The following is a 14,677-nucleotide window of genomic DNA, read 5'->3' on the forward strand; positions in this document are numbered from 1 at the left end:
TTTCTTATACAATGATATTATATCATTGAATTCAAACTTAACACCATCCATTACAGTGACCCACTTGTAACCTACCGTACAGCAGAGCGACATCCACTTATCCACCTTTTTATTGTATAAATACGTACTTTGGTTATATAAATACATATAAATCCGAGCCCTACTTATGACCTATAGTTAGTGTCCATGTTGTGCGGTCGCTACCCCTTTTCACTTGTCATATTCGCCTTTCTTAGAAATGGTCTTTCCAAAGGTTGACCATGTAATCTTAACCTGTTGACTTTGCACTTCGGCTATCTCCGAGAAAGAATTGTTATGGACTTGTGGTTGGTATTTTTCTAACCTGTTTGTTCGTTTTTTATATTATATGTATAAATCTTTATATCTTTATCTTTATCTTTATATATTATTAAAACGTGAGGCGATTTCTTGTGACAGTTATATCTGAAGTTCTCCCGGCCGATTTTCACAATTTTTTTTTTAAACGAAAGTACTCGGTGTGTAAATAAGCCATCAAAAGAGAAAATTCCAAAAAAATAATTATTTAAATAGATATTAGAAGCATAAAGTTTGCCGTATTGTTACATAGCGATGTGCGTTGCTTGCCGTGCACACACACACATCTTTAGAACCCCCACTACTCCTACGTCTGCTGCAGTACTGTCGTAGTGTCGTCGTCGCGCGTCGGTAGCGATGTATTATTTCATATTTGGCATTGACGCATTGTGCACTGTTACTGTTGTGTTATCGTCGTAGTGTCGTCGTCAAAAAACCCAAACAAAAATATTATTATTATTTAATTATTATTTTATTTTATTATTATTATTATTTTAAATGGAATATCAATTAATTCCAATACCAGGCGATGGAAATTGTTTATTTCGTTCCGTGTCACATTTAATATTCGGCACGCAAGAAGAACATCGAAATATTCGATTAAGAGTGGTTAACTTGATGGTAAATAATTGGGATGTTGGGATGTGTACAAAGAATTTGTCATTGGTGATCTTTCGTATAGACTACCTATTTATAATTCTAATGATTACGAACAGTTGATGAGCCTAGATGGCGAGTATGCTGGTCACGTCGAACTTGAATGCATTAGTCGATTTTATTCAAATCATACATTTCGTGTGTATAGATCTAATGATCTTAATGAATTTGTAGATTATGGTTCTGGTGTTACAATGGGTAATTTATTTTTTTCTGGCAATGGTGACGCAGGACATTATAGTGTTTTAGTTTTTGGTAATAATATGAATATTCAAAATTCATTTATCCTACCTAAAGAAATAACTGCAAACACTAATAGTAAGCGTAAAACACATTCATTAACTGGTAGACGAGAAAGAAAAAAATATAAAGAAACCAGGAATCACAGTGTATTATTGTTTAAATTATTTTATAAATGCGCTTTATCACATAATATAGTTTACGTTACTCCTTATAATTTGGGTAATTTAACATTTGAATGCGAGCATTGTCATTCGTTGCACTTTGAGTGTGAAAAAAACGACTAGAGGGCATTTCAGTTTATGTTGTGGTAATGGCAAAAATCTTTACCGGAGAGCCGTTTGCCTAATGAAATATTTGATTTGTTTGTTGGTGAAAATGATGAGTCCAAACATTTTAGAGAACATATACGTCAATATAACAGTGCGATGTCATTTGTCTCTTTTGGTTCTCACATAACATTACCATCGGGGTATGGGCCTTATTGTTTTAAAATACATGGTGATATATTATATCATCGTATTAGTTCCCTTTATCCTAGCTCAGGCCAAAATCCATCGTATGGTCAATTATATATTTTAGACTTTGCTGAAGCAAACAAAGTTAGATTAAACAAATCACAAAATATATTACTTAAAAGTTATTTACTTGATAAATTACACAATGTATTATCTAAAATAAATCCATAACGAAACAAATACTACCAAACAACAAAAAAGATACAATGAATATTGTTTATAAAGAAATTCTATAACAATATCAATACATCGTTGAAAATCATTTGTTTATCAATTGTAATGTTTTGGGTGGAATATTTAGTTTTCCCGTGTATAAATATCTTGCGTATACCTATCTATAAATGTAATTAAATCTTAAGAAATTAAATTATTGTCCATTATATGTTTTCCCTTTACATTAATTGCACATTATTCTAACGATGTTTACATAAAAGTATGATACATCTTTATATTTATTTATAATATACAATTATTCAAAGATTTGCTTTTTACCACCGTACCCCGGCAGCGACGGGTAATTCAGCTAGTATGTATAAATACTCGACGGCGTATTCCGAGAATTTTCTATTATCAAGTCGTCCTACGCTTCCTATAGTTAATGGTTCGAGTGATTCCTACTATTGTTATAATTATAATTGGCTACATCGTTGTACGCCAGGACTCAGAAATATTACATTTTCAAGCTTTTTGACCCAATAAATAACAATTTATTGAAATGTTTGTTAACAATTGAAAACTAGTAAAATATTTCCATTTTCCATATTCCGAAGCTCTGGGAAAAATACAGGGTTTTTCACTAAATTTTCTTGAATTTTTCTGGAAAATTTTGATTCTTATATTTACAAATTACAATGTCAAATGACATATTAACAGTAAGTATTATTGTACGCAATATAATAGGATAATTTTACTATACAACATATGGGTGTGAAGAGTCACAGACAGTAGCGGATCTAGAATTCACACAAAAAAGGGAGGGAGGAGCGAATTTTCATAAATTAAATTATCCTTTTTGTTTAGCCAAATATTATAATAAAAAATAACGTTAAAAAGACAGCCCATGGGGGAGGGGGTGAACGCCACTTCACCCCCTTCGTATCGGCTACTGGTCACAGAGTTACGCTTATGAGTGCGTTGCCATACGTTGCCGGAAATAGTCGGTCTCATCCGCCGCATTAGATGTTTGAATGTTTCACATACAAAAAATATGAATCGTAGAAATTTGAAACATTCCAGTATTACTTTATTTTCAAAATATTTAAATTATACCTACTAATTATTAAATATCAGTTTTAAATTTTCAATTTTTTTCCATACATATGATGATAACGATTTTTAACGGTAAGTTACATATTTACTAGGTTTATCATATGTTGTACTTTTAATAGAAATCTAAAAATATCAAAAAATACAAAAACACTTTTTTTTTTTATACCTAAACGTTTGAAGTTAAAATTTTGACAATATCACGAACATTTGTAAATATTGCATTAGTATTAAAAACGTATAAGATTTTCAATTATTATATAGCTTAAGCTTGAAAACGTTACAAATACTCAGTAGCTACTCTTCATAAGTTATATTCTTACCGCATTATTCTAAATACATAAAAATCAATTTACACCACTTTTTACAGATATGTAAAGTTCTAATTTTGTTGAAATTGGATATTTTATAATAATTCCATTTTTACCTCAAACAATTTTAGTTATTATGTTGTTAAAAATATTAATAAATCTATAAATTATGCAAGTTTTAGTGTAGGTACCTCAGTTCACGGACAAATCGGCGTCAGTGTACTTATCTTTGTGAAATAATTCGACCTAGATGGGGAACCGCAAGTCACGGATTGGATTTAGCACTTGCTAGTTGCTATATTTTTTTTATGTTGTTTAAATTACTTATTTATACTCTCTCAACAATCTGTGAGATTTACGTCAAATTCTAAATTCAATTTAGTAGTTTTTGAGCAAATAAGCTACGCACATATATTTGGTTTTAAGATATAGTTTCTTTATTGGAGGCCATAAGCGCGGCAATTTTAAGCATGTTAGGCTATGTTTGTACCTGATATTTTTGAGTAATACTGCAATGGCAATCATTTATAAAAAAATTTAAATTTCCACCGTGAATCTCAAAATCCCCGTTGGGCTACCTGTTTAAAATGCGTACCTATATTGTCGGAAAATCCTTTCTTATTTCACTTCTAGAGCATTAGAGGAACCACTATTCCCAATTGTAGCTGCAACCTAGGTTCATAAGTTTTGAAGTTTTTGAGATTTAGCAATGATGACTGAGTGAGTGGTATTTGGATTTTATATGTATAGATTATTTCCTATACTGAATAAAATTTTCAAAAATATTTAGCTTTATTTTGTACAACGAGTCTACGCAGTTTTTTAATTAGTCATTACATTGTACGTCACCACGTATATTGTCGTATTGACGTTATAGGTAATATGTTACGTAATACGTTAATTGCACAGTTATTATTATTGTATTTAATATTTAGATAGGTACCTACATATGTTTTTGGTAATAAATATTTTTAATAACTAATAAGTAATAGGAAATCACATTTTAATTTTTTTATTTGATCTACTAATCACTATAGGTACCTATATTAGTGTCTTCTTAGTATTTAATTTAGGGGATAAAACAAAGCTTAAAAATGAAGATTTATTTTATTTTATTAAATTTATTTACTATTTTATTTCAGAATAATATTATATGGTGTCCTCGTGTTTAAAAATGTTTGATACATTACTATGGATAAAAACAGTTATTTGAATTATTTATGTATATTATATTATACATATGGTACTCCGAGAATGTGAAAATTCCAAGTTTCGACATTCTTTTTATTTTCTTATAAGGCGTATCTTGAACAATTGTTGATTAGCAAATAAGAAAATGTAGGTAAACAATGTAATTTTTTCAAGATAAATCGTCCGACAAGTCAGCGTTAAAAACTGTCATTTCAAGTAAATACAGTTCATATATACATAAAGAAATTGTTTTAATGATTTTAGGATGTGTTATCGACATTAACACCCGAAGCATTCAATTCGCAACTTACTTATAACTTAGTATACCTAGTGTATTGTGGCATCATAGTACAGACAAGACTGTATGCTGAACTCCAGAATAGTCATGGTAAGTTTTTCATACATGCTTGGTTTCTCATAAGTTTTTCTTAAAGCGATTTAAAATTATTAGAAATACATAAAAAAATTTTAACGTTGACATTTCAAAGGCGAGTCCTGGACATATAATGTCTGGTTGACAATCTACGACCAAAATTATAATGGTATACAATATTTTTGCTTGGCTAAAAAAGTTGGAAATTTAATATAAGGTTCCTCATATAAGTTGTTAATACTGTATTAAAAAAAAAAGTCGATCTTAAAGATACAATAATTTCAGCGCGTTTGAAGTGAATATTTAAAAACTATTATACTCCATACAATTAGTGATCATAATTCCCAGTTTCAATAGCCGCGTATTATATATATATTAATACGCGGCCAATTCTCCCTGGCTCCTTCAGTCATTCAGTCAAACCAGCGATAATATTACATGTTACGATTGAAATAATTTCAACAATTATTATTGTTGGGCATTTGCACTGAATTGGCAACCGTAATCCAAATTACGAAAATGATACGTCTATCGAAATAACGATTAATAGGTTTACTAGGTTTTAGATTTTGTGGCCTTCAATAATAATTCACAAGGGACCGATAAAAATTGGTACTTCTTTAAATTGTTATTTATAATTAATCATTATTTACAAGTAGCAGGTTTTTTTAAGGGAAGATGCAATTTTGACAAAATCACAAAAAAAAATGTATACAATTTCCATTTTTACAGCTAAGTCTTACAATGTCTTTAATGTAATGTTCCCCAAGAATAATTCTCACTAAAACCAAAAAATCTAAAAATAAATAATCACATTTTTTTATAGACATTTTAAGTTTAATATTTAAACAAATAATAACAATCAAACTAAAATTATTTTGTTGTTATTTAAAAATCGTATTCATGGAGACTTGAATATTTTACATTACCTATTACTTATTATATTTTACTATATAATACACAATGCCATTTTCCATATTATATTTTGACTATTTTATCTATTCTCCTCGTTGTACTATATGGTGGGTGTTGATTTTAAAGTCAATAACGATATAGATATATACAATATAAATATTTTGGTACCTACAATTATAATTTATAAATTATATTTAGTCGGGAAAAATTAATTCAATCTACCAAAAAATAAATTATTATATGCTATCTTTATAAATATCTAGTAAAACATTCGTAGTATATTAATAGGTTGACAGACCCTTAGAATTGTTTTTCTTATGCAATAATTTATTGCTTAACTCAATTTTAAGATATCCATAAGCAGGGGCGCAATTAAAATAAAAAATTTGGAGGTGCTGAAGCCCCCTCCTTTAAATTCTGAGTGGATCGTTGAATGTATTGATTTTACAATGATGTGTGTTTTTATTTTTGTGGTTTTCTTCGATAACTGCGTAGATACTTGAAATATACACCATAGATTTATTTTATAATTTACCAAACTTCAAGTAATTTTCTCGTTTTGAGCGGTTTACGGACATTTTCAGTTTCCAATTTTTTTAGTTTTTTTTTCTATAAATGTCAATTAAATTTTATTTGTTGGGTCTAAAAGCCTGAAAATGTAATACAAAGCTCAAAATATATTGTTACAATGACAGCTGAAAAACATTAAAAATACAAAAGCACAATTTTTTTTATAAGCATTTAAAGTTAAATTGTTGAAAACATTTATCAAATTTATGTAGTTTCAAATTTGATAAATGTTGTCAACAATTGACCTACTAAACTGTACAGCAGAGTGGTTTTTACTTATACTCTATATTATTGAGAATGCGGTTGAGCATGTTGATGTTGGTGTTTAGTATTATGCTAAATTATAGAATTCGTTGTTGTTAATTTAAATATATTATGTACATTATTTTTTATTATATTTTTACGTTTTAATTATTTATAGAATTTGTACTTTTTTTTTATTGTCTTTCCAGTCACCGAAATTGTTGTTGATAACAATTACTCAGGTCTTATTGTGGAACTTAATATTTTGTCAATCTAAGAGTGTTGAATTAAATAAGGATAGTGAATTATTATGCGATCGAGTACGGTACTCAACATATAAATGTGATTGTTTGAAAAACAGACCGCCGGTTGTTGATCATAATAACTATGAACCTTTAACTGGTTTATATGGAGTCGATAATTTTGAAAATCTGGGCTTAGCTAAGGATTCGAGTAAACCATCATATCCCGTAAAAAGGCATGCTATCTTACGATGCCATAACCGTCCTGCACTGGAAAATAACAAACCTTACAAACCAAACCTGATAACAAGTGAATGGAAAATGAAGTCTACACCTGTCGACAACGCATATGGTGATTTAATGGTTAAAAAATCAAAAGTTGTAGGTCTAAAGAAAATTGAAATTAATTCACAGAAAATGAATCATGAACCGTTACATCGTACACTACCACTTTTACAGAAAGGAAATCTTGTTAGTGAAAATCCAAAACACTCACTACTTCCAATAAATTTACAAGATAAGGCAAACCAAATTAAATCATTAACTTTTACACCACAACATAGGTTAGACGAAATAATATCAGATAAATTAGTCGATGAAACTCTACATAACAAACCAACCCAGCCGTCACTGACTCTTCCATTACCTTACAAATCTATTAAGTATCCCGTAAATAACCAATTAATACAGCCAACTGAAATACATAATAATATTGATACAGCAGGGTTGATAACAGATAGCGACAAACAGAGTAACCCGTTAAAGCTGTCTCAACTTTTACCACATATACCAAATAACCAGAACGATTTGAAAAACAAACCATTTTCGACCTTTTCATCAGTTCAATTTAACCAGCCGAAACCCGTAGACATATTATTGCGTGACAGATCACCTTCTCAGTTAATACAAACTCCTGCCATCAAACCGATACATCTACCGATTATTGTGCAAAAAGAAGTATCTCTATCAGTAAACGAACGACCACAAGCCAATATTGATTCGTCATCACAATATCCTAAAATAATCAAAAACGGCATTGCTGAATCAACATCTCAACCAATCGTAATATCCTTGTCACATAATAAACAAGAGGAATCAATTGATTTTCCACCCTCAAAGTCTATAAAGTCTTCTGACACAGAAACAGTAAATAAACCGATTACAATTATTGAAAAAAAAGTTTCAATATATTATCCACATCAAAAACCTCAGGATTCAATAGACTTGTCACCACCTAAACAATTTATGAAGATTTCTAACCCAGAAACGGAACATAAACCGATTAAAATCGAAAAAAAAGAAATTTCTATATCAGCACCAAATGAACAAAAACAACCGATTATTGATTTACCACCACAAGCACCACAACTTATAAAAACTACTTAGTAAATATATCAGGATATTCCAGGGCAAATATTATAATATTATCAGTAAATGGTGCCGTACGAGCAAAAACAATCAAGTTTAAAAAATATGTCATACCTATTCCTTTATATTTTGTTAAACATAATATATAATCTATTATTCTTTGTTAATTTAAAATGTATAAATGATACAGTTGTTTATTAAACATGGCCGACACAATTGATCGTTAAGCCCGTAAGCTATGGCCATTAGCTGTTTGTTTGTTTATTTGTAGGGGAGGATACTGTTGGTTGGTAAACACGTGTGTGTAGTTTTTGGCAGATTTTCAAGTGGGCACCCGTAGGTATCTGCCATGCCCGGGTGAGGGATGGCGGCACTTGTTCTCCGGACACCGTGACTTGTCCGAAGAAAAATGGCGCCAATGGCCGAGGAATCGAACTCGGGTCGACTGCGTCGCAGCCGACGCCTTAGTCCGCTCGCCCACTCCGTCCCCCACATTGTAATTTATATATTACATTAATAAATCTATAATTTATTACATTGTATGATTGAATGGTTAATCGTAACTTGTAATTATATTACTTTTAATGTTAGGAAAAATTGATACATTTTATACCCATCAATATTAATAAAAGGCAATATTTGTGTGTGTGTGTGTAAATTATTCACAGCCAAGTCTATCGCAATCATGGTAATGCAATTCGGTACACAGCTACACAGGTAAACTATTATAGGTATACCTTATGCCCAAAAATGTACACCTCCAGATAAATTTTTAAATTATGATTTTTAAAAAGCGGCTCACACTTAGATTTATTAGCTCGCAAAACTCGAATATTTTTCTGTTTATTTAAATCGTTACCATTGGTTTTAAACAATACTAATGAACATAATAAATTAAAATGTAATTTGTCACAGGCATGACCGTGCAGGATCAGATAGTACCTATTAAAAATCTTTAAGATTAAGAATATTTGGAATCAAGATTGTAATAGCATTGTATAAATATAGAACACTAACAATCTACCCATATGAAGAAATTATTGTATATAATGTGGATTTCAGATGGATTTCAACCTGACTGTAGCTACTAAATATTGGGTCGCAAATAATTGGGTGTTTAAATTTTGTATATGAGTCACCAACAAATTAATAAAATAATTTGTTATTTTATTTTAGAACGGATTTTAGATTACAGTAAAAGAAAAACATTATAAAACATTTTTACTCAAATAACACATCATATTATATATTATATTATTGTACATTAATGTTATACTAGAAATTGGTATTGAAAGCTATACATGGTATAATAATCGAATTATTTCCATTAGGTAGTCATTAAATCTAAGCATAGTCCCCACAGTTCCCTTTAACTTTATTTTAAAATGGTAGGTATGGAAAATTGGTTTTATCTTGGGTATTATATTATACCTATGTACACAACAGTTAAGAATCGCTCTCGTACACTATAATATACGTCAATAACACTATTCTCTGAGTTTAGTAGAACCGCTGTTTTACCTGGGCTCAGCACATCCAAGTCAAAAGATCACTACTAAACTCCCGCTTACGAATGCTCAGAACTTTAACCGTCAACAATAAACACTCAAAACTAAATATTAAATTACTCCTCTACAAATCTTTCCTAAAGCCAATTTGGACACACAGCCTGCAGCTATGGGACAATGCTAAAATGTTTAATTTAAATAAAATTCAATGTTTCCAAAATAAAACACTAAGGAAAATTACCAATTTTCTACTATACGTATCAAATCATGCCCTGCATAAAGACCTACACATGAAAACAGAAGAGGCAAAAAATTATTATAAACGGTTCCATCTACGCCTTAACTCTCATCCAAACATCTAGTCTAAAAAGTCTAGCTGCATTAACCATCCCTTGTAACACTCCTCGTCGCCTTAAGTGAAAATGGTGCAGAGACCTACTAAGCCCCTAATCCAAAAAAAAAGAATAATTATGAAACAGAATAATTAAAAGACGAAAGTGTCATTAGTGGGTGGCTTCTTCAATCAAAACTTCAATTTTCCCCTGTTTATTAGCGCATACTCTCATTGTGCCGCGAGTACAGATTGTGTATACTATTAATAAAGAAAAAAAAGTTTAGTAGAGTAGGTACTAGGTATTATTATAATATGTATATAATATTGTATTTGTAAATTCACGTATACCTACCTACAAAACGTGTAATTTAAAATCAATACATCTTAATATTAAATTAATACCATAACAGGGTATCTGAGCGGATCGATGAATGTATTGATTTTACAACGATGTGTTTTCTTTTTTGTCTGCCATCACGGTTTGGGGCAGTAAAACTGCTTCGGTTTTCTTCAACAGTATCTTGTTCGATAGGGAAGTAAATCTAGTTGGTGCATTCGGCAGGTCAAAATTTAAAACTTTCAATAGTTTTCAAAAGCGCAAAGGAAAAACAACATAAAAATTAAGGAATAACAGGAATTTTCACAAAATCTACGTAAAAAACGTATTCAACCTATAGGTACTCTATTACTAATCTTTAATAGAAATAATATCATTAAATATACTTAGTAATATGGATGAATGCTGACAGTATTGCTTACAATTAATACTAGTAAGTATATTTTTTTAGTATAAAGAAACACTAATAATTTAAGAAAATAATGCTATGCATGCGTCAGGCCAATAGCAAGTTCCAATAGGTCAGGCCACTGGGAACTTTCCGGTATCCTGATGGGTCAGACCATCCCTGTCCAATCCTAACCTACTGTACAGCAGAGTGGTGCCCACTTGCGCGCCTTTTTATAGTTAATCATTGATAATTTGAACCAAGGTTATCATGCCAATTAAAATAATATATTTTATAACAATCGTGGCTTGGACAATATACTATTATACTAATATAACTTATATGATGAGCATTATGCATAGATTGCATAGATATTTCCTGAACAGCTTAACCCAAAAGTTAAAAGTAAATTTTAATGCAGTGATGACATCGTGGCTGCTGTAGGTTCATGGTTTTAATACATTGTTAATATTTTAGTCAAAATCGACTTATTAATTACAAGAAAATCCAGGAAAATTGTCATTCAAGTTAAAAGAATACTTTTTGGTTAAAACAATTGGGTAAAAGAGATAGGCATAAAGTAAAACACAGCACTATAATTATTGTTGTACACACGTTTATTAAGAATACCTTTTATTTTAGGTAGGTAAATACTAGGGACTCTATATATTAGTATATTACTTAAAATAATAATAATAATTATAATTTATAACAATACAACAGTACACATCTTCACTAATGAATCAACCAATAAAAAAAACATAACTCATTTATAAATACATCAGTGGCATACTTGCTTAATTTGTGGGAAATGCAATTTGTATCAGAACTTTTAGATATCTACTCAATATATATATAGATATTAGATTTACCTATATTATTTTTTTTTTTTTACTCATAAAAGCAAGAGGTTAATTTTTTTTTGTACATTAAATTTATTATATTGACCTGTACAAGCTAAAAAAAATATATAGGTACCGGGTGAATTATTTAACGTAAGACACTCATTATTAAAGTATTGTTTTTGAAAATATTTTTTTGTCGTGGTTTAGACTTTCAGAGTATTTCGGTACATAAAAATAAAAATAAAAGTAGTTAATAAGTTATAACTTATAATTTTTAAAGTTCTGATGAGTTGAGTAGTGTACCAACATTTTGCGAAGTAACTGAGTACTACTTCAATTTCGCTAATCCAAACTTTAAATGCTTATGAAGTACTCATTAACTACTCGTCCTAAATTCTATTTTTATGTATATAAATACTTATAAAAATATTCTCATCTGGAATATGAAATTAAAACTGTATGTTTTCATTTATAAAAATGTCCAGGATAAAAAGATTAAAAAATATATATATACTTTTTTTAAAACGTTTATTAACATTTTTAAATAATTTTGAATGTTCAATGATAAAAGAATCACCTATTATATTTATTATTGATATAGATTAAACTTTAATGTCAGTGATGTGTGCAATATTTGAAAAAATAAAGCTAAAATAGATTCGAATTTTATCTGAATATTGTAGTCTCTCTAGCCCCTAAAAAGAAATGTCCAACTGAGTACATTTACAGACCTAATCAGTGCATATCGTAGGTATATAGGTATACTTAATCCTAAAATGCTACTTGTTATAAGATACAGGTACTCTAGAGATAATCCTTATACTTATACACTCATTAGCCGTGGTTTATTTACTGATTTCGCCAACTTTAATCAGTTTTCAGCTTTTCAGCAGTATTATCACTTTTGGGATCCGACTGCACCTTTTCAACAACGTTTTTCCAATACATATGTTTCTCCATTATTTTGTGTTTGAACTCGAGATTATACTATGGACTACCTATCGACTTGAATTTACCTATCAAATCATACAATACCTATGAGCATGACGATGTTCAGTGTTGAGACTTATCTAGATAAATTTATCTAGATAATTATCTAGATAAATATATTAATTATCTATTATCTTATCTAGATAAAAATCTAAATGTTATCTATTTATCTATCTTAGATGAAAACTCCAGTCATCTACTGTAATTTATCTAGATATGTTTTTTTATGTTTTAGAAATTATTTTCATTATTTTTATTATTACCTATATTTAGGTTTCTGGTAATATTTACTATTTTAGTTTGTGTCGTCGCGTTTGTGATCGACGACGATCGGACGATAACAATTTCTGTTAATTAATTATTATTATTATTATTACTAGATGATCATTTAAGTACCTACATAACCATATAACTGAGAAAGAAATAACAATATAAAGTACCTAGTGAAGGAGCCCGCACCAAGCCCGCATAACGAACTGTATACATATATATTACTACTTTGATTCTTTTCTCGCTCACTCTACTTATGTCGTACCCCTGACCTCTCTCTACGCTGTCCACTAGTTAATAGTTTATAGGAATATGGTCTATGGTATATTATTTATTACTCTATAGTCAATAGTCTATACTATAAAGACACATTCGTAGTTCGTACCACGAAATTCCAAATGCTGGCAGATATGTGGGTAATTAAAATAAATTAAATGATGTCAGGTCGAAACGTGGAAAGTCTAAACTCCCTAGAAATTATAAATGACTAAAAATAATTATTTCGTTGAAAATAAATCCCTGGATTACGTAACATTACATGGGTTCAAGTGTACAACACATGCTGCTCCAAGCGGAACATTTAGTGTAGTTTGTTTTTAATTATCAGTTAGTTATTGCGGCGAAGTGTGAAATATAAAATAATAGCTGATCATTTATATTTTTTGTATTGGTCATTTCATAAAATATAAATATGAAACGTTTTTTGGTGGCTACGTCTTCAACAGACAATAATGTTTCAAAAAAAACAAAAAAATAATTCAACATTGTGTGTGGAAAAAGCTATTGACGATCCTGACTCAGAAGTGGAAGATGAAGTTTTACCAACAGAAGCTAATCAAATAAATGTATCCCTAAATTATTTATTTAATGGCGAATTCTACAGTATCATATCCAATGATGGCAAAAAATTAATTGCGAAATGTGTTAATTGTTTGAAACCCATACAAGGCCAGGTTAATTCTACTGGAAATTTTCTTAGTCATATTAAGGTATGATTTTTAAATATTATTTTAACTTTTAAATGTTTAAAGACAAATACCTTGATGGTTACTACTTACTACCTACTTTGTGTAGATTAATTAGGTACTTCATTTAAATATGTTTAATTTATATCTGAAATTATTTATACCTGCATTGTGCATAATAAGCTAATGTATCCATATGTTTATGTTTCCAATTTCGATTAGGTTAGGTTCTAAATCTTTTCACGTAATGTTTATGTCTCAATAAATATGCATAAAAATATTTGTTTGTTATAATATAATAACTGTATTAAAACAATAATTATGGTAAAATATTCTACATGAAAAGAGTGATTTCATTTCACTATGTGAATATGACTCATACTTAGCTATATATTATAATATTATGTAATATAAAATATTGTTTTTAAAAATTTATCTGCTTTTTATCTAGATAAATTCTGATTATCATTTATCTAATAAATAGATAATTTTAGTAGGGCTTATTTTTATCTTTATCTAGATAGATTTTTGGTCTATTATCTTTATCTTTATCTAGATGACAAACTATTTATCTGGGCTCAACACTGACGATGTTGCCTAAAAGTGTAATGACAATTTTTAATTTTTAAACAATTCGGTTTGCCTCATTATTTTTTACTGATATAAATGCAAAATGCTATACGTACACATTAGCGCTCGTTGTATCCTCAATTCTGGATAGCATTGACAAATTACATAATCTTCTTTAATCACAGCATACAATAATGAAATAAAGTAATATGTTGTGACATTAGATAACCAATAACATAC

General features: G+C 29.5%; 1 protein-coding gene across 1 annotated transcript; it reads left to right on the forward strand.

Annotated features, from left to right (window-relative positions):
* The first annotated feature begins 834 nt into the window (after positions 1-834).
* LOC132938958 (uncharacterized) lies at positions 835-8,248 on the forward strand. The gene is made up of 3 exons (XM_061005935.1): positions 835-957; positions 1,053-1,382; positions 6,830-8,248. Exons 1-3 carry the CDS (start codon positions 835-837, stop codon positions 8,246-8,248), a joined length of 1,872 nt encoding a protein of 623 aa, XP_060861918.1.
* The last annotated feature ends 6,429 nt before the right edge of the window (positions 8,249-14,677 follow it).

This window comes from Metopolophium dirhodum, chromosome 2, assembly GCF_019925205.1.
Source record: "Metopolophium dirhodum isolate CAU chromosome 2, ASM1992520v1, whole genome shotgun sequence".
Lineage (NCBI taxonomy): Eukaryota > Metazoa > Arthropoda > Insecta > Hemiptera > Aphididae > Metopolophium > Metopolophium dirhodum.

What these genes read in the sequence shown, in the direction of transcription:
- LOC132938958 (XM_061005935.1), top strand. Translation starts at nt 835, where the DNA reads ATGGAATATCAATTAATTCCAATACCAGGCGATGGAAATTGTTTATTT. An exon ending in TAAGAGTGGTTAACTTGATG is followed by an intron (nt 958 to 1,052) that starts GTAAATAATTGG and finishes GATTACGAACAG; the next exon opens with TTGATGAGCCTAGATGGCGA. An exon ending in AAGAAACCAGGAATCACAGT is followed by an intron (nt 1,383 to 6,829) that starts GTATTATTGTTT and finishes TTGTCTTTCCAG; the next exon opens with TCACCGAAATTGTTGTTGAT.